The 19,780-nt window shown below is 43.1% G+C and overlaps 2 protein-coding genes across 2 annotated transcripts; both read left to right on the top strand.

Moving 5' to 3' along the window:
- Positions 1-709: 709 nt before the first annotated feature.
- On the top strand, positions 710-3,516 carry LOC127451472 (uncharacterized). Its single transcript, XM_051716205.1, has 8 exons — positions 710-833; positions 1,006-1,124; positions 1,260-1,339; positions 1,589-1,616; positions 1,709-1,820; positions 2,225-2,448; positions 2,594-2,762; positions 3,359-3,516. The coding sequence occupies exons 1-8, from the start codon at positions 710-712 to the stop codon at positions 3,514-3,516; spliced, it is 1,014 nt and encodes a 337-aa protein (XP_051572165.1).
- A 10,583-nt stretch (positions 3,517-14,099) lies between these two features.
- On the top strand, positions 14,100-17,400 carry LOC127452204 (nuclear factor 7, ovary-like). The gene is made up of 6 exons (XM_051717549.1): positions 14,100-14,699; positions 15,335-15,430; positions 15,528-15,761; positions 15,844-15,866; positions 15,936-16,054; positions 16,557-17,400. The coding sequence occupies exons 1-6, from the start codon at positions 14,322-14,324 to the stop codon at positions 17,069-17,071; spliced, it is 1,365 nt and encodes a 454-aa protein (XP_051573509.1). The 5' UTR covers positions 14,100-14,321; the 3' UTR covers positions 17,072-17,400.
- The last annotated feature ends 2,380 nt before the right edge of the window (positions 17,401-19,780 follow it).

The following is a 19,780-nucleotide window of genomic DNA, read 5'->3' as shown; positions in this document are numbered from 1 at the left end:
ATGCAGAGACCTTCAAGGGCAATTTATTGAAGTTCCACTCCGGAACGGATAGAAAATTATCCCTTTTTACACCATTACCTTATATTATACATTATTCACATTAATTACGAACCTGTATACAGTAGTTCTTAGTAGTCTTCTGGGAGGTATGAAAAAATAGTTATTGATTAGCTAATAGTGAACTACCTCATTCAACTGAGCGCTATTACTTACTAATTCGTTAATCAGAATTTCTTGTTAGTTAATAGTAGTTACTAGAATGTTAATAGTGCATTACTCATTTGTTCCTGTGTAGTTATTCATTAATGACGGAACAGTATTCGAAAGTGTTACCGAATGTTCTTTTTTTCATCTGACTGTGAGTGTTATCGCCTTATGTTTAACTTTGTCTTTTTGGTTCCTTCAGGATGCAAACCAACAACATTGTCAGAGTGAAGTTCAAATATAGCAAGAAATATATTTTTTCTCCAACACCTTTTACATTTCAGACGTTTTTGGAATGTGGTGAGAAATAACAAACTTTAACATTGTTAATATCATTAATAATATTCCTTCTGAAAAATTAGTTTTTAATAGTAATATAATAAGTGTATGATTGTATCTTATGGGGTATAAAAATAACTGTTTGAGTTTTTTGGCATTGCTGTCCTTTGTCAATTTGCCAATGGTTTGTCTTCCTTCAATTGACAAGGAATTTGATCTTCCTACAATGGATGTTAAAGTCTTTGATGACTCGAAGACAGAAGTTGATGAGGAAGCATTCGAATATCTGCAGTCACGACCAGACCTTGGTGTCCTAGAAATTTTCATCCCAGGCACAGCAAGTTTTGATGGTAAGTTGTTTGACATTCTTATCAAGTTTTGTGTTTATTCTCAGCAATATTCACCAATTCACTGATTTGCACAGGCTAATATGTCTATTGGACTAATTCTCAATAGCTGTGTAGCATGCTATCAAAGTAGTATGAACAGATAATCAGACCATTGATATGGTTTATATTGAAGATTCTTTAAGCTCAAGCTCATTTGGAGATGCTGGGGACACATCAGAGTCTGATGACACAGCAATGTTGATTAGAAGTCCTCCTGAAAAAAATCGAGCTGAGGAATGTCGTCTTGCCCAAGTAAGGGTCACCAATCTTGCCTCTGGATTACATCTATATAGAATGACTTAAATAGTGAAGATATTTGGAACTATATACACTTGTCAGTTGTTAATTTCTCATCTCTGCTCAATATTACATCATTACCCTCTCCAGATGGTCGAAGATGTCCTAAAGAGCAGCCCTGGAGGCAAGAAGGTCATAAATGAATACGCTCGCACTAAAGACGTGACATGGTGAAAATCTTGGTGGCATATTTGACAAATGAACATGGGTAGGTTGTTCATACAGTAATTTGTAAATTGATGTTTATGATGTTATGGGTTGTAATTGGTTTATGTTTTTGTGTGTAGAACAAGCCCTTCCCGACGTTTGAAGGAAGAATATGTGAAGGGAATCATCTCACTATTCCCATACTTGGCTGACCCCAGGAGCAAACTTGGTTATGTAAGTAGCTTTTGCCTCTCAATCTTTTTGATTTACAGGAGGAGGATATACTCTGGATATTGCAGAGTAAAGATTATCTACATTATAATTGATATGGCATTTATTTCCTTAGTCGTGTAATGTATAACTACAAGGTCTGTGTATTGTTCTGGTCATAGGAGCATTATTACAATGCAGAAGATGGAAGTGGATATTTGGCATGGAGAATTAAAATGCTGCAGAAAGAAGGATCAGAGGGACGGATGAAATGCCCACGGCAACCACAAACAGGTGCAATATTTGATGTTTAGTCAGTGCTTTTATTAGCTTGGCTGCAAGGCTTGATTAACCTTTTTTTTTTTTTTTCAAATGAACATACAACTTGATTATTTTACTCATCTTAACATTTGTGACTTGTCTTTGAAGTATTCTTTTGTTCCAAATTGGTCTGTCACTAAGTCATATTGTAAATGAGGTCAATTGTTACATAGTATCTCTACAAAATATAATCACTGTTCTTTTTAAATGCAAACATGCTTTGCATAATCATCAACGTTTGGCAAATTTAAATGTTCCTCTGGGATATATGCATGTTTTCCATGTTATTTCCTGTCATGTATCTAGTGTTGGTATGAATGTGTTGTGCTTTGGAAAGAAAAAGAATGTGGTTTTCATATTGTCTTAAACACTTTCAGGTGGGCCAACTGCTGACAGGGATCCCTACAAATTAGACAGCTGGTTGAATGATGAATGTCAGTGTCAGGAAGCAATTGCCCTGATGAAGCATACAGCTGACGAGACAGTGGTAAAGGAAAAGATGAGGTTAACACTGGCCTATCGCCAGAAGATGCTGCATGACCCTATAGAGGCATCTGATATTATACCCATTTTCCCGCGATTCATGGATATACAAGGCTTTGTATGTGATACTTCAATTCTTTAAACAAACATACAAATATGACATCAAGTGCTATTGTTGTTCTGCAGAAACACAGACTCATTAGGTAAACAAAGTGAGTTCCTACTGTGGTACCTACTTTAATTATCTTGGGCATTTTGTACAGATTGATCAAGATTTTGGACTTCTATTTGGTGATGCGACCTCTGCAAAGTTGTTGGAGAAGTGGTCTACCAACATAAAACCACAGGTTATTGCACAGAGCCGTGGCCTCACACAGACTAGTGAGCTCCAAGACCTCATCCAAAATGCTGAAGCCACTGAAGTTGAAGAAGGTAACTATATTGTGCTATACCCTGAATTATTTAAGAGGAAGTTATGCATTCATGACAAGCATAGCTTTATTCAGATATATAGTTTCAACTGTGGTCACAACTTTACCCATTAGACATGCATGATTCATGTGCAAGTTATGCAACACAGACTTGCAATGGGTAAACTGTCAAAATGAAAATTACCTGTTTCTCTAACATTTCTACCCTGATCTTTTCTCAAAGGCCTAATACAGGAGTTGCAGATTTACAGTTTGAAATTGTTTTCATTTGGGACTCTGAATAACAAATGCATGGTTGACATGTTGTATATAAAGTTTAACTGTATGACCGCATTTCAATATCTGTAGAGGTTTCACCTTAATTCAGCCATACATCTGTAGTCATCAAGACTTGGCCATGAATGTGCTGTTAATACTGAATCTGTGTGCAGTATAAACTAAAGTACTGGAGTGGTTAATGTATTTATACCGGCACATCATCCAAGTGAAGTTAAGTCAAGTTAAAATGAGTAGGAGGGTATGTTCAACCCCTTCTACCTAAAAACCAAACCTAAAAGCCTATTTTGTTTTTGTTTATTTTGTTTTCCGTGTCTCCAGGTTGGGACAGCGATATGTCTTCCATTCTGATGCTGGTTCACCTTTTGCCACCCTCAAGTCAATGCTGCAAAAGACCGGGAAAAATCTCAGCTAGACAAGCATGTGATTGTCTTGTGAAATTCATCAAGGTGAAGCTACTGATCAAGCAGATCAAATGACACTAGTTCATAATGTCGTGTTACTATGTGACCTTGAACTTGCTTACTTCTCAGACAGGTTCTTAAAGATCACCTGTCCTTTAAATGATTGTTCTTGGGCTATTCTTTTCTACTTAACACATATGTATGTAATATAATATGTAATCGAGAAACTTTGGTGGAAGACATCACTGTATCTTTATTCATGCTGTATATTGACTTTATCTGTTAAGTCACATTGGCACTATTGTGTTTTCATTCTTTTACAGACCGGAACCAGTATCCAAGGGCACTTGGATAGCATTGGAGAGAGTCTCCAGCCATATCTACTTGTTGTTGGGTTGAAGAGAAGTAGGGTCCAGTCTTGTTTTATTGTAATTGACCAACATGCTCTACCCTGTAAGGCCTCTAATTCACTGGCCTGTGTTGATGAGCTTTTCAAAGCTCACTTTGTCTTTGGCACCTCATACTGTCAGGAATTGACCAATGTGTATAGCTTTCTGCAAACCACTGTCTATGACATAGATGTTGAAACCACCAAGGTGAATCCCAGAGTGGCTGAGTTGAGAGCTAGAATGCTCCAGTGAGCAGATGATTTGTTTCATTTGTAAAAGGGGGCATGCTAGTGCCAATGCCCTTATAAGGCACTTTAAGTTAGTTAGTTGAATGCTCAAACCCCCTTGGATCAAAACGAGGAATACATAAGTTAGGAGCTACCCTTTACCCTTAGAAATATTTCCCCTAAATACAACTGGAGTTTACTAAATATCCATTTAGTTGCTTTATTTCATGCACAAGATATCAAAACTTATGGGTTTGATCAAATACTAGGGCCGCTTGTCCAGGATATCTCAACACTGGAAACCAATGGAATTCAGATTCCTTTATTTGATCATACAGTTTATGGAAACATTGTCTAAGTTACTGGTGACAACCTTGGTGTCTATTCTTTATTTGGTTTTGTGGAATCGTTTAGTGCTAGGTACTGTTGCCGCTTTTGCCTACTAGAGAACGAAGACTTTCAGACAGAGTTCAGTGAAGATCGTCCAAAGATGTCAGTGCGAACTAAAGAACTTCATGCTGAACACTGTCAGAGTATGCAGAGCAATCCCAGTCTACCTTATGTAATGGGAGTAAAAAAGTCTTGCCTTTTAAATTCGTTGCGATATTTCCACACCACTGCAAATTTTTCGGTTGATATCAAGCATGATATATTAGAGAGGGTTGCACAATATGAGATGAAATTACTTATTCAGCACCTGATTGACAATTACACCACATCAGCAGAAGTACACAGACAAATTCAGAGTTTTAACTATGGCTTCATGGAACAAAACAACAAACCTCTTGGTGTAGCATTAAGAGAGGGTTCCAATGACCTGGGCTTAAATGCCACTCAGAGCTGGTGTTTACTGCATCATCTACCCATTATGTTTGGAGATCTTGTGTGTCCTAATGATCAGCACTGGTATTTGTTCATTTTATTGCTTCAGATAGTCAATATAGTGTTTTCTTCAGTTATATCCACTGGTATCACCATTTATTTGAAACACCTGATTGCAGAGCACCACAGTTTGTATAAGCATTTGTTTCCTGATAAGAACTTGTTGCCGAAGCATCATTTTATGGTGCATTACCCCAGTTGTATGCAGAAAATTGGACCACTGCTACAATGTTGGTGCATGTGTTACGAAGCGAAGCATAACTTTTTTTAAAAAGCAGTTGAAAAGCTTTAAAAACATAACGAAAACATTAGCAAAGAAACACCAGTGCCAAATGGCTTACATTTGGCAAACATTTGATCCAAATTACATGAAATTAGGTCCCGGGAAAATGGCCCCCTTGAATGAAATTGAAGTTGGTGCTGAGATGGCTGAGAAACTTAATGTGCCTATGTGGACCAAGGTCCTAAATGTGAACTGGGTCAAGCGCTGTGGAAATACTTATCGGTTAGGGTTAGCGGTTTGTGTTCAAGTTCAGAATGACATGCCTGTATTTCATGTAATCCAGAATATTGTTATCAAAGATGAGCAGGTCCTTTTGATAATCACTGCACTGAAAACGTTTTGTTTAGCTGAACATATCCATGCTTACAAAGTTGCACATACCACAGAAGCACCTTCTGTTTTGGAGATTAAGGATATTTTGCACCACAAGTTGTTTGACATTCTGATGTCTTATGGTTGTGATTCTGATTTGTTTATTGTACCATATTGTTTAATGTAATTCTTCTTCGTCTCCTCTCTTACATTATCACTATCACAATTTTTTTATTTATTTTTTATTTTTTTATTATTGTTTTCATTATTTATTTATTTTTTTTTATGATCACAAGTGAATTAAGTGTAAGTGTAATATTGTTTAAACAGGTGCTTGAAAAATACAATTGTGAGACATGAGTATACAGTTTGTTGTTGATTTTATTTTCAGACTGAAAAGCAAGTTTTTCATTGATATTTTAGGGCTTTTTGAGGGTAAAACATGAATGGTGTAATTCAGAAGAATAACTCTGGTTAGAGTTATTCTTTGTAGTTCACTCATAATTGATGATAAACAACTCTGGAGGGGAAGTAAATTGAAGCAGAGTAAATTAGAAGTTCCTATGAACAGAGTTAAAAAATAGCAGTCAGTTTCTTTTAGCCCTGGACTGAGTAAATTGTACGAGAGTTGATTAAAAAAACACTAAATAGAGTCAAATATCACAGGAAAGAGTAAAATATTATTACTAAACTGAGCATAATTAACTCTGGAAAAATGGCTCCATCAAAAGAGTAACTTTTACTCTTTTCAGAGAGGGACCAAATGTTATCTGGCATAGAGTAAAATGTTCTTCAATTTGAGTAAATTTTACTCTGACAAATTAGCCCAGGGAAGGTTATGCACCCAAAATGCTGGCAACCCCTTTTAGGGCTAAGGTTGCTACCTTACAAGCATTCTCCCCTCCTCCCTTTGAGTCGAATGAGGCTAAGGGACTACACCCTGTGAGGGCATTAAGCATGTACATTGACCAAACGAGTCAATTCAGGGTATCAGAACAACTTTTTGTTTGCTTTGGAGGTTGCATAAAAGGTTTGGCCATCTTCGAGCAAATAATGTCCTGCTGGTTTGTGGATGTTATTGCACTTGCATATGACTAGCAAGGCATACAGTGCCCCTGTAATACCTTATACTATTGCACAAGTGGCCACCAGATGTCACTAGGAGTTTAGTGACTTTTAGTTAGAAGTTTTGTGTTTAACTTCTTGTGTCTCTTTTCCTGGTTCCTGCCCTGATTATTCCCAGCTGTATCTTGTTTACCTTGTTTGCCCCAGTGTATATAATGTCCTTGTGTTTGCTCAGTCTTTGTCAGTTGTTGTTCCTGTTACCCTTCATGGATGTAATGGTTTGTTCTGTTTTCATGTTTTAGTTTCCTGTTTTTATTTTCCTGAGTTTTTAATAAATAATCCTGCATTTAGATCCTCTTTCTCTCGACTCCTTCCTGCAAACGTTACAGAACAACTGACTGAAATATGGATCTAGCTATGTCGGGCAGGACTTCTTTTTAGGACTATTCATTGGGCTTTTATGCCTTGGCGAGCCAGTCGAACTGGAATGACTCTCATTTCAGTAACATTTTCTGGATTGGCCTGAATTTTTATGGCAATACAGATTTGCCAGAGATGGGAGAGCTCACATGAAGGGAGTACATCAAAATCACTCCAGAGAGTCTATACCCTTCATGTGAGCATAACATCGTTCTCTTGCCGAAGGTAGTCTCAACTTCTGTGGTCCCGGTTGTTCCTCTCACACCAAAGGTGGCACCCGGTATGCTCAAGCCTGCCACGGTCAACGAGCCAGCACCCATGCCTACTACGGTCAACGAGCCTGCGCCCATGCCTGCCACAGTCAAAGAGCCAATACCTGAAGCCTTGTCTATCCCAGAGCCAGCGCCTGAAGCCTTGTCTGTCCCAGAGCCAGCGCCTGAAGCCTTGTCTGTCCCAGAGCCAGCACCTGAAGCCTCATCTGTCCCAGAGCCAGCACCTGAAGCCTCATCTGTCACAGAGCCAGCACCTGAAGCCTCGTCCATGCCAGCGCCCTCGGCGAAACAGGCCGTTCCAACAGCAGTGCTCCCGGCCGTCCAGAAGAGAAGGAGGAGAAGGGCTCCTGCTCCCCATTTGCTGCCAGCGCTCATGGCCATGGAGGTCATTCCCCAGTCGCTGTCAGTGCTCACAGCCATGGAGGCTTTTCCCCTGTCACTGCCTGCACTCACAGCCATGGAGGCCGTTCCCCTGTCACTGCATGTGCTCATGGCCATGGAGGTCATTTTACAGTCACTACTTGTGCTCACGACAATGGAGGTCATTCCACTGTCACTGCCACTGTTCACTGCCACGAAGGCCGTTCCCCTGTCACTGCCCGTGCTCATGACCATGGAGGTTGTTCCCCGGTCACTGCCAATGTTCACGGCCATGGAGACCGTTCCCCAGTCACTGCCAGCACTCCCAGCCATGGAGGCTGTTTCCCAGTTGCTGCCAGCGCTCCTGACCACGGTGACTGTCGACGAGCCTGTCCAGTTCCCCGAGACTATTGATGAGCCTGTCCAGTTCCCTGAGGCTGTCGATGAGCCTGTCCAGTTACCCAAGGCTGTTGGCGATCTGCCCTGGTCTCCTGACTGTCCGCCTGATCTGCCCTGATCTCCTTACTGTCTGCCTGATCTGGCCTGGCTGCCTGATCCATCTTGTCCTTCGGTGGTCTCGCTGGGTCACTTGTGGCCTTCAGCCCCTCTCTTTTCCCCTGTGCTTTCTTGGAATGACAGTTCCATAATGTCCTGCTCCTCCCATGAATTATTTTTTTGGTGTTATGTTTAGGAGCGCAAGAAGTCACTCCTTAGAAGGGGGCTATATAACACCTGAGACTTTTGCCCTAGCAGCCACCAGAGGTCACTAGGTGTTTAGTGACTTTTAGTTTGAAATTTTATGTTTACTTTCTTGTGTCTCTGTTCCTGGTTCCTGCCCTGGTTGTTCCCAGCTGTATCTCATTTACCTTGTTTGCCCCAGTGTATATAATGTCCTTGTGTTTGCTAAGTCTTTGTCAGTTGTTGTTTCTGTTACCCTTCATGGATGTATTTGTTTGTTCTGTTTTCATGTTTTAGTTCCCTATCTGTCACTCACTCGACATTGAGTCGATGTAGTGACACTAGGGGTCACTCTTGGGAGCCTGAGACACCTCTGGTCTTTGACAAAAGGCCAATGAAAATTGGCGAGTGGTATTTGCATGCCACTCCTCCGGACGTACGGGTATAAAAGGAGCTGGTATGCAACCACTCATTCAGATTTTCTCTTCGGAGCCGAATGGTCATACTCACTGGACTGTTCATTCACCTCTGCTGGAGCTGATGGCCCATTTCAGCGGCTTCTCCCTCCTCTGCACTGGTGCACTGCAGAGAATGCCCCTGGGCGCTTCGGCAGAAATAAGAGTATATTTCTCCAAAAGAGTATATTTCTCTAAAGGAGTATATTTCTCTAAAAAGAGTATATTTCTCTAAAAGAGCGGCACACACGGAACCTTTTTTTAAAGACTGCGTCATTTTAAAGATGCCTTTGTGTGTTATTCCTGGTTGCGCTCATTATCTCTCACCTTCTGACGGTCACGATCACTGTCTTTCGTGTCTAGGCACTGCTCACACGGAGACAGCGTTTGTGGATGGGTCATGTACTCATTGCGAGAACATGTCCATGGCAACGATGCGGTCGTGGCTTACCTTCATTAGAAAGCAAGCCAGCCCAGAGGCTCCCTACCTCGGTCCTTCTACTCACGGGTATGAGGCCAGCGCGGCTAGCGCTGGGGGCAATTTGGGGACCCCAATGTGACCACCTCCGCCAGGTATCCCCCCGCGGACCTCCCATTCCCCAGCACGCTCGTCTGCCCCGATCGGGCTTCCGGATGAGTCCGCCGGCTCGTCTCACAGCGAGTTCGACCTCTTATTCGGAGCCCGCGAAAGTGATGAGCTCTCGAGCGCAGCATCGATCACCGTCCGCCACTCTTTGGCAGGTTTGGCGCTCCAGCGGCGGTCTTCCGCCCCTGAGCGCCCAGCTGTGGCACAAATCCGCCCCCTATGTGACAGTCTCCACGGGTCACAAGGACAGGCCTCTTCCTCCACGTCCCAGGCTGTTCCGGGGTGGTCACAAGGAGCCAGGTAAGTACTTCAATGTCCCTGAACTCAGCACGGCCATGACATGGTGTGGCACCTCAAGCTCCGCCCCACCGTGAGGCTCCACCCGCCGGTATGTCCAACGAGATTGTCCCTTTGGTCCCCTTGCGTGGAGCTTGGATGCGTGACTTGCGCTTTCCAATCCGTCGCGATGGCTGGTCCGGACCGTCCGACTCGGCTACGTGATTCAGTTCGCCAGGTGTCCGCCCAGGTTCAGCGGTATCCACTTCACCTAGGTGAAGGACGAAAGTTCAGAGCATCTCTTTTCTCAGTTTGGAGTTGGACTCAGTCTGTTTGACACAGTCGGTGCTGGCCTGTTTGAAGGCGTTCAAACAGAAAACAGTGATTCCACTGAAACACTTTCAGAGGCTCCTGGGGCATATAGCATCCTCAGCGGTGGCCACCCCGTTCAGGTTGATGCATATGAAACCGCTTCAGCACTGGCTTCAGACTCGAGTACCGAGATGGGCATGGTGCCACGGGACACATCGCGTGGTCATCACGCCGGTCTGTCACCATCTTTTCAGCCCTTGGACAGACCTCTCATTTCTACGAGCAGGTGTTCCCACAAAGCAGGTCTCCAGGCGTGTCGTGGTCATGACAGACGCCTCCAAAACTGGGGCGCTGTTTGCAACGGGCATGCAGCCACCGGCTTGTGGACGGGCCCGCGACTGCATTGGCACATCAACTGCCTCGAGTTGTTGGCAATTCTGCTCACCCTGCGGAGGTTTTGGCCGTTGATCCAGGGCAAGCACGTGTTAGTTTGGACAGACAACACGGCAACGGTAGCATATGTCAACCACCAAGGTGGTCTGTGCTCTCGTTGTATGTCACAACTCACCCGCCATCTCCTCCTCTGGAGTCAGTAGCACTTCAAGTCGCTGCGAGCCACTCACATCCCCGGTGACCTAAACACTACAGCAGACGTGCTGTCATGGCAGGTTACCTTCAGGGGAGAGTGGAGACTCCATCCTCAGGTGGTCCAGCTGATTTAGAGTCAATTCGGACAGGCACAGGTAGACCTGTTCGCCTCCCAAGAATCCTCCCACTGCCCACTCTGGTACGCCCTGACCGAGGCACCCCTCGGCATAGACGCGCTGGCACACAGCTGGCCCCCTGGCCTGTGCAAATATGCGTTTACCCCAGTGAGCTTGCTTACACAGATTCTGTGCAAGTTCAGGGAGGACGAGGAGCAGGTCATCCTGGTAGCACCCTACTGGCCCACCCAGACATGGTTCTCGGACCTCACACTCCTCACGACAGACCCCAACTGGTGAATTCCCCTGAGAAAGGACCTTCTTTCTCAGGGACAGGGCACCATCTGGCACCCACGACCAGACCTCTGGAATCTCCATGTCTGGCCCCTGGAAGGGACGCGGAAGACCTAAGCGGTCTACCACCCATGGTGGTAGGCACGATCACTCAGGCTACGAGGCACCTATATGCCTTTAAGTGACGTCTGTTCGCTAAGTGGTGTTCTTCCCGATGGGAAGACCCCCAGAGATGCGCAGTCTAGTCAGTGCTTTCCTTCCTGCAGGAGAGGTGGGAATGGCGGCTGTCCCCTTCCACCTTGAAGGTGTACATTGCTGCTATAGCAGCACACCATGACACAGTGGATGGTAAGTCCTAAGGGAAGCACGACCTGATCTTCAGGTTCCTGAGAGGCGCCAGGAGGCTGAATCCCTCAAGACCGTGCCTCTTTCCCTCATGGGACCTCTCTGTAGTTCTTCAGGGTCTACAGAGAGCCCCCTTTGAGCCTTTGCAGTCAGCTGAGTTAAGGCATTCTCTTTGAAGACTGCCCTCCTGACTGCGCTCACTTCCATTAAGAGGGTAGGAGACCTGCAAGCATTCTCTGTCAGCGAAATGTGCCTGGAGTTCGGTCCAGGCTACTCTAACGTGATCCTGAGACTCTGACTAGGTTATGTGCCCAAGGTTCCCACGACCCCTTTTAGGGACCAGGTGGTGAACCTGCGAGCGCTGCCCCAGGAGGAGGCAGACCCAGCCCTGTCGTTGCTGTGTCCGGTGTGCACTTTACGCATCTATTTGGATCGCACGCAGAGCTTTAGAATCTCTGAGCAGCTCTTTGTCTGCTTTGGTGCACAGCGGAAAGGAAGCACTGTCTCCAAGCAGAGGATCTCCCACTGGCTCATTGACGCCATAGCTATGGCATATCACGCCCAGGACGTGCTGCCCCCGGTAGGGCTACAAGCCCATTCTTCCAGGGGTATAGCGGCCTCCTGGGCCCTGGCCAGGGGTGCCTCTCTAACAGACATTTGCAGAGCAGCGGGCTGGGCAACACCCAACACCTTTGCAAGGTTCTACAACTTCCGGGTGGAACCAGTTTCGTCCCAGGTAGTGGCACGCAATACAAGTGGATAAGCCCGGGATAGCCAGCCGGGTGTATTGCTTGCACATAGCACCTTTCACCTCCTCTGAGCTGAAGACGTGCGCCATTAATTCCCAGTAGTGTTCACAAACTATGTTCCCTGGTTGACTTCCTCCGAGCCCTGTGGCAGGCGAGTTTTCGGAAAGACTCGCTGCCGGCCCAGTACACATGCTAACTAAGAGCCCTGTTCTGGGGTAGGTGCTCTGCATGTGGCGGTTCCCTGTAAGGTAACCCCATGCGATGTATATCTTCCGCTAATTCGTTTCCCTGTTGGCAAACTGCGTCTTTCTTCAGCAGAGCCCCCTCTGCCACAGTCTCCATGTTTGTAGTAACTCCTCCCCCGTTGGGTAGGATCTACCATGAGACTCTCCACATGGTCGGCAAGACCCCCCGACTAGTCCTGGTGGCCCAGTCGGATAATCCCCCTTCTTTTTTATGGAGTGGAAAATAAGAAGGGGAAAAGAGGCCACGACTGGGTTAGCCTGTCTCTATCTTTTGGGTAGTCGACTTGTCCCCAAAGGGCCGTTCAACACTCATAACTATGTGGGGGGAGGTGTCGGCCTGGTGCGCTGGCTACGAGGCATACAGTGGTCTGCCCATCACACACCGCATAAAAGCTCATACAACCAGGAGTATGGCCTTCTCCTAGGGATGTGTGAAATGTATGTCTCTAGAAGGCATATGTCCAACTGCATTTCAGGCTTCCCCTAACACTTTTTCCAGGTTTTACAACCTGCATGTATATTCCCTCTCTTCCCAGATCTTTACAGGGGAAGAAGGTTGATCACTGACCAGATGGTTAGTAATGGTGTTAATCACTACCCTGTCAGCTAGTGTCATTGTGACAAAACGTATGGTTCACTTTCCTGTCTGCTAGTGTCATGGTGCCAAAGCCCTTGGCCAGGCGATCACTCTGCTTCCCTCATTACCGCTGAATGGGAATACGTAGGTGTTGAGACATTGCTCCACTACCCAGCATTGGCTAGTGTCTCTGTCTTGCCAATGCTCCATTGGTTTATGGTTTCCACCTCCCTTACTATTTCTCTAAACAAAGGTTTGGCTGCAGCAATTCATTTGACTACCCTGTATTGGCTAATAGGCGTTACACATCAGTACTATAGTGTGATGGTATACGGCTCCCCTAACATCAGCTTCTGATGTAGTGTCTCATTCACTCCTTTCAGGGAACCAAGGTCACGTTAGTAACTGAGACAATTTTCAGATATCAGAACTAACGCACACAATACGTATGTACTGTATACGTGTAATGAGGATGCCGTTGTTACTTTTTGTTTTCTTTCTAGCAGTGGCGGATTTAGGCATGGGCGACATGGGCAGTTGCCCAGGGCGGCATCTTGCAGGGGGGCGGCACGAGGCACCCACACAGACCCACCCCCCCAGTCAACAACTTTGGGGGTGTGTTGAAGCGGGTTTTGCCCAAGGTGCCATATAAACCCCCCCCCCCAACAACTTTGGGGGCGTGTTGAAGCGGGTTTTGACCAGGGTGCCATACAAGCTAGAACCGCTACTGCTTGCTAGCATGCAATAATGACTAACAACTCGTTAAAAAAACAACTGTTGAAAAAAGTTTCCTTGCAGCATAACAGGAATTCCATCATTACTGAATCTCTAGACTGAATCATTAACCCCTCCCCACATTCTCACAAACTCTGTTTAACTTAAAGCATTGTGGGAAATGTAGTCTTACACATTTGGTTGGGGATCTGTAGTCTTAATGCTGAACAGCATAATATCAGTGGCAAATTAAACTATATTTCTGTTATCACTACTCAGCACTATTCAGTATCCATATTTATGACTATCATTATTCTAATTAATTCACAACAAATGCTCCATGTGCTGAAGGTTTTTAAGATTGGATGTCAGATGATAGATAAAAATGTATATACAAAATGATGATCCAATGCTCAGAGTAAAATGATTCAAGGAACACAAGATAGATTCAGAGATCACAAAGACACAGAAACTCCACCCTCATACAACACAAACCAGTAAGTTCTCATTTCTCTCTTTACTGTCATACTGACTGTTCTGTGAATATCTGGACAAAATCAAAAAAGGAATCAGTGATCATTTCAAGACAAAGGGAAAGACTTTCCAAAAGGATTCTTGTGAAGTTTGTTTCAGAGTCGACAGCAGATCTTTGGTGATTCTGATGGTTATTCATTATTGAAAGCAACATTCAGAAAGTGAAAGTTCAGATCGTTGGAGCTTTTATAAACAGTGAAAATGGATTCACTATCTGTGGAAGAACATTCTTGTCCCGTGTGCTGTGAAATCTACAAGAATCCTGTTGTTCTGTCGTGTAGTCACAGTGTGTGTAAAGAGTGTCTTCAACAGTTCTGGAAAACCAAGAGAACTCTGGAGTGTCCTGTCTGCAGGAGAAGATCTTCAAAAGAACATCCACCTTGTAATCTGGCATTGAAGAATGTATGTGAGTTGTTTGTGAAGGAGAGAAATGAGAAGGAGATCTGCAGTTTACACAGTGAGAAACTCAAACTCTTCTGTCTGGACGATAAACAGCCGGTGTGTTTAGTGTGCAGAGATTCAGAGAAACACATCAATCATAAATTCAGACCCATCAGTGAAGTTGTTTCATCTTACAAGGTATGGCAAACTTCTCTTGAGTCATATTAAGGAAAAAACATGTATGTCATTTATCTACACATATATTTCTCAGTAAACACTCACTCTTTATGATAAAAAATAAAAGAAAGTCTCAACTTTATGGGATTTAAACCTCATGATGTTTCAGTCACCTACAGGGCCTTCATCAGACATCTGTACCATTGAAAGTCATAGTGTCTGTGATTTCTCTCGCTCCAATAGAAAATGAATGTTTTCTGATATCTTCTAGAGGTGGAGATGGCAGCTCAGGGGTCTGTTTCATTGGAAAAAGCATAACGGTCTACTTAGATCATTTGCACCTCTTCATCTAATTATGATATTATTCAAATGTTTCGTGAAACACTGTGCTCAAAATAGCATAAATTATCCTAAGGGAACTTCGAAGGGAGAACAATTATGATGTTACAAATGTTATTTTTGAGCCCCACACTCAGCCCTCTGAATCTCTCGCAGTGGAAGGTAAAGTCTTAAAACGGAATAGGCCATAGGGATGATCACTTCTAAATGGAACACACCCTCAGTAGCTGTTAAAGGAATATTCCCAGTTCAATAGAAGTTAAGATCAATCAGTAGCATTTGTGCCATAATGTTGATTATGATTTGTTAAATTGCAGGAGGAACTCAATACAGCACTGAAGTCTTTACAAAAGAAACTCAAACACAAAGAAAACATTAAAGGAGAGTTTGATAAATCAGTTAAACACATCAAGGTGAGGATACAGAATCAACAATCAAACACATTTGGTGATAAATGATGTGATGTGTGTGAATGCAGAGCTGATTGAAGTGAATTTGATGTGATTTCAGACTCAAGCTGAGCACACAGAGCGTCAGATTAAAGAGGAGTTTAAGAAGCTTCATGAGTTTCTCCGAGATGAAGAAGAAGCTACAATCACTGAACTGAGAGAGGAAGAGGAGCAGAAGAGTCAGATGATGAAGAAGAAGCTTGAGGAGATGAACACACACATCTCAGCTCTTTCACACACAATCAAAGACATGGAGGAAATGATGAAAGCCAATGACGATGTCTCATTTCTAAAGGTGACAGTCAAACTCTCATCATTGATTTCTGCTCTTATTGATCATTTGAGGAGATCATCAAGTGTTTTTTTGTCTTTTGCAGAACTTTAATGTGACAATGGAAAGGTAAGTGTCTCCTCTCTATGGTTGTGAAGTCAAAGTCACTGCAGTACTGACTCCTGAATGTTCTTCCAGTGTCCAGAGCTCACAGCCGGATCCACAGATGACTTCTGGAGCTTTCATTAATGTGCCACATTACTTGGGCAACCTGACATTCAGAGTCTGGAAGAAGATGCAAGACATTGTCCACAAGAGTGAGTCCACCAAACATCTCTGCGAGCACACTGAGAGTGTGACATTTTAATATTTACACAAAACTGATTCTGAAAAAACAAAAGTGTGTACTACATTATAAACATTACAATAATATACACTATACACACTTTTAAAATGATACACAGAACTGCTGAAATGAACATGACCATACTGCTGCAGATTAGAGTTTGATACACAGAATATTTACAGCATCTCCACATTTCCATTTGATTTATTATTTGAAGTGTCCCAAAACATGAGTTCATTTCACATTTCTGAAGCACACTTTTAATGTTTGTATTGTGATTCACTGTTAAACACTGATAATAAATCATGAGTGTGTAACTAAAAACAACACTGACAATAATCACAGAAAATATCTGATAGTGTTTCATCAATATGACACGTGTTCATAATTCATAATAATCTGTATATGATTCACTCTTGATGATTATATGAACATGAGAATAAAAGCATCTGTTGATTGTTTTCTCTCATCAGCTCCTGTGACTCTGGATCCAAACACTGCAAATCCAAATCTGATCCTGTCTGATGATCTGACCAGTGTGAGATGCAGTTATAACAGTCAAACATTACCTGATAATCCAGAGAGATTTGACTTCTATCCATGTGTTCTGGGTTCAGAGGGTTTTAACTCAGGAACACACTGCTGGAATGTGAAGGTTAAAGGCAATAATAACTGGATTCTTGGAGTAACTACAGCATCAAAACCGAGGAAGGGACTTAATTGCTTGAACACTGATGTCTGGAGTGTGGGGTACAATAAGATTGGATTGTTCTTATGGCGTCCCACTGTGTTTCGTGTCACACAGAATCTTGAGCATGTGAGAGTTCATCTGGATTATGACGGAGGAAAAGTGTCATTCTCTGATCCTGTAACTAACACACATCTACACACATTCACACACACATTTACACACACACTCTTGCCATTCTTCTGGAATTGTGATGTCACATCTTCAAAACCTCTGAGGATTTTACCAGTTAAATTGTAACAACAGAAAATCACAGTAATATCTGATCCTGCTTACTGAAAATCTCACAAGTATTTAGTAATTTATGCAATCTTAGAACATTTAGATTTCCAAAGGTTAAATGTGTCAACAATAACCCAACATAGTCTACAAAAACTCAACAAATAAGATTGAATGATCTCGTCAGACATATGAGTGAGTATTCTTAACATGATTTTTGTCATTTGTAAATTCATAGAAATCAATTAAATGTGATCATATATTTGATATTTGCTCCACACTTCATCTTTACCAGTTTACTCTCATCTTAACTACCAGTGACTCACTGAACCTTTAATCTAACCAGGTCAGTCTCATAAGGCGTAACCATAGCAACTTTTTTGAAGATCCAGAATACCGAGTACGATTACAGGATTTTACAATCATTTTCACACATTTTTCCATACCGATCTCTTCATTCAGTTGTCTTTTGCAACTTGTATGTTGACAAAGCAGTTAATCTCTTTTCCAAAATGCTCCACAATCACCAAAAGACTCCCTACATGTCTTAAAATAAGAACACTCAACTTAAGTGTCTGTTATATCTTCTCAGTGAAGTGGTAAAACTCTGTGATAAAAGAATAAATGAAAGTCTATTTACAGTATGAAATGAGCATTAAAGAGGGTTTAAACAATAACAACATTGACAGAAATCAGATGAAAATATCCAAGAGTTTCTTTATAATAATCTGTATTTGATTCACTCATGATAATTATATTAATATCAGAACTTGTTCTTTCAGTTTCTGTGATTCTGGATCATTATTTAGATTATTTCTGATGTGCTATGAATGTATGATAAATATTATATGTAAATTCTGAATAAAACATTAATGATTTTAATGATTAATGATTTAATTGTGTTATGTCTTGATGCACCTCTAGATGGCACTATGAGCCAATTTAAAGTGAAATAAAATCATTAAATTCTCCGAAGTAGTGGTTTTGAACTGACAGACTGAGAGGGATCATACAGTTAAGCATCAGAATGCAAAAATATTTGACCACAGAATCCCAGAATTGACCAATCACAATCAGTTATTCCAGAGATATGTATAATAAATTATATTTGAATGCTTTTGATTTTGACTAATATTGACAGAAACTTTAAGAATCTGTAAGACTCTGTAAGTCTTTAAAGTAGGGTGACAAGATGTCCCCGTTTTCCTGGGACAGTCCCAGTGTTTGACGGTCTGTCCCTGGAAATGTCCCAGTTTTTACTGCGCGTTCAAAACAGTCTGCAAAGTGAAAATACATGGCAAGAAAGCCGCTATTGAAGCCTGCTGGCAACAAGGTTAATCGTGTGCTGTTTATTTTGACCAACAGAGGGGGTTGCTCGCTGTAGCAGCTTTAAGTCATTCATCTTCCTTTGCTGACGTTGACTCAAGATGGCGGCGAGTATGGCTGCTGTGTTGCGAGCTCCGACACAACATTGTAGTGTTTTGTTTGTTTTGTTTACAATTCTTATGTTTTTTGTCTTGGATGTTGTCTGCCTTATTGTCTACAACAGACAAACACTTTTGGACATTGGTTCTGCAATTACACACCATAAACCGGACTTCAAATTCCTAAATGCCGACCAGCTGTTTACAAACACACCAGCAGAGCCCTTTGTCTGGGCTGCCCGGCTGCGGAAACGCAAAAGGAAAAGGGGAAACAGAGCCGGCGTTCTCATCAGAGTAAGACATCGTGCAAATCGACCCCTGCTACCCAGTATTCTACTGGCAAATGTTCAGTCTCTGGACAACAAACTCTGCGAGCTGAGAGCGTGGATCTCTTTCCAATGAGACACGAGGGACTGCTGCATTATCTGCCTTACAGAAACTTGGATGTCTGCGGAGATTCCAGACTCAGCCATTGAACCCGCGGGGTTCTCCGTGCACCGAGCGGACAGAGCAAAAGACCTCTCAGGTAAAAGCAGAGGTGGTGGTGTATGTTTTATGATCAACAAATCCTGGTGTGATCAGAGGAAAGTACATTCTATCAAGTCTTCCTGCTCTCCTGATCTGGAATTTCTCATGCTTCTATGTCGACCATTCTGGCTACCGAGGGAATTCACAGCAGTCATTATCACTGCTATGTACATCCCGCCACAAGCCGACACAGACCGGGCACTCAAGGAACTGTATGGGATTATAAGCAAGCAGGAAACTGCGTACCCTGAGGCCGTGTTCATTGTGACCGGGGACTTTAATAAAGCCAGTTTCAAATCAGTCGCACCAAAATACCACCAACACATTAGTTTTAACACACGAGGGGACCATTGCTACTCTCCCTTCCAGGACGGCTACAAATCCCTCCCCTGCCTACCATTTGGCAAATCGTACCACTCTTCCATTCAGCTTCTGCCCGCTTACAGGCAAAAACAGGAAGCACCCACCCTCAGAACGATCCAGTGCTGGTCGGTCCAATCAGACTCTACGCTACAGGACTGTTTTGATCACACGGACTGGGAGATGTTCCGGTCCGCCTCTGATGACGACATCGAGCTTTACGCTGATAGCATAACGTGTTTCATCAGAAAGTGTGTAGAGGACGTCGTAACGACCAAAAAAATACGGATCTATCCGAACCAGAAACCTTTGATTAATAGCGATGTTCGCGCGGCACTTAATGTGCGGACCTCCGCTTTTAATTCCGGGAACGCGGAGGAGCATAAACAAGCCAGTTATGCCCTCCGCAAAACTATCA

Source organism: Myxocyprinus asiaticus, chromosome 14 (assembly GCF_019703515.2).
Source record: "Myxocyprinus asiaticus isolate MX2 ecotype Aquarium Trade chromosome 14, UBuf_Myxa_2, whole genome shotgun sequence".
Lineage (NCBI taxonomy): Eukaryota > Metazoa > Chordata > Actinopteri > Cypriniformes > Catostomidae > Myxocyprinus > Myxocyprinus asiaticus.
Note: the sequence above shows the minus strand (reverse complement) of the source record. Positions and strands in the feature narration are given on the sequence as shown.

Excerpts from the sequence above, each read along its gene's own strand:
- LOC127451472 (XM_051716205.1), top strand. The coding sequence starts at position 710 with ATGGATGTTAAAGTCTTTGATGACTCGAAGACAGAAGTTGATGAGGAA. Across the intron at positions 1,340-1,588 it reads CGCACTAAAGACGTGACATG|GAGGAGGATATACTCTGGAT; the intron begins GTGAAAATCTTG and ends TTTGATTTACAG. Across the intron at positions 1,821-2,224 it reads CCCACGGCAACCACAAACAG|GTGGGCCAACTGCTGACAGG; the intron begins GTGCAATATTTG and ends AAACACTTTCAG.
- LOC127452204 (XM_051717549.1), top strand. The coding sequence starts at position 14,322 with ATGGATTCACTATCTGTGGAAGAACATTCTTGTCCCGTGTGCTGTGAA. Across the intron at positions 15,867-15,935 it reads TTTAATGTGACAATGGAAAG|TGTCCAGAGCTCACAGCCGG; the intron begins GTAAGTGTCTCC and ends ATGTTCTTCCAG. Across the intron at positions 16,055-16,556 it reads GCAAGACATTGTCCACAAGA|CTCCTGTGACTCTGGATCCA; the intron begins GTGAGTCCACCA and ends TTCTCTCATCAG.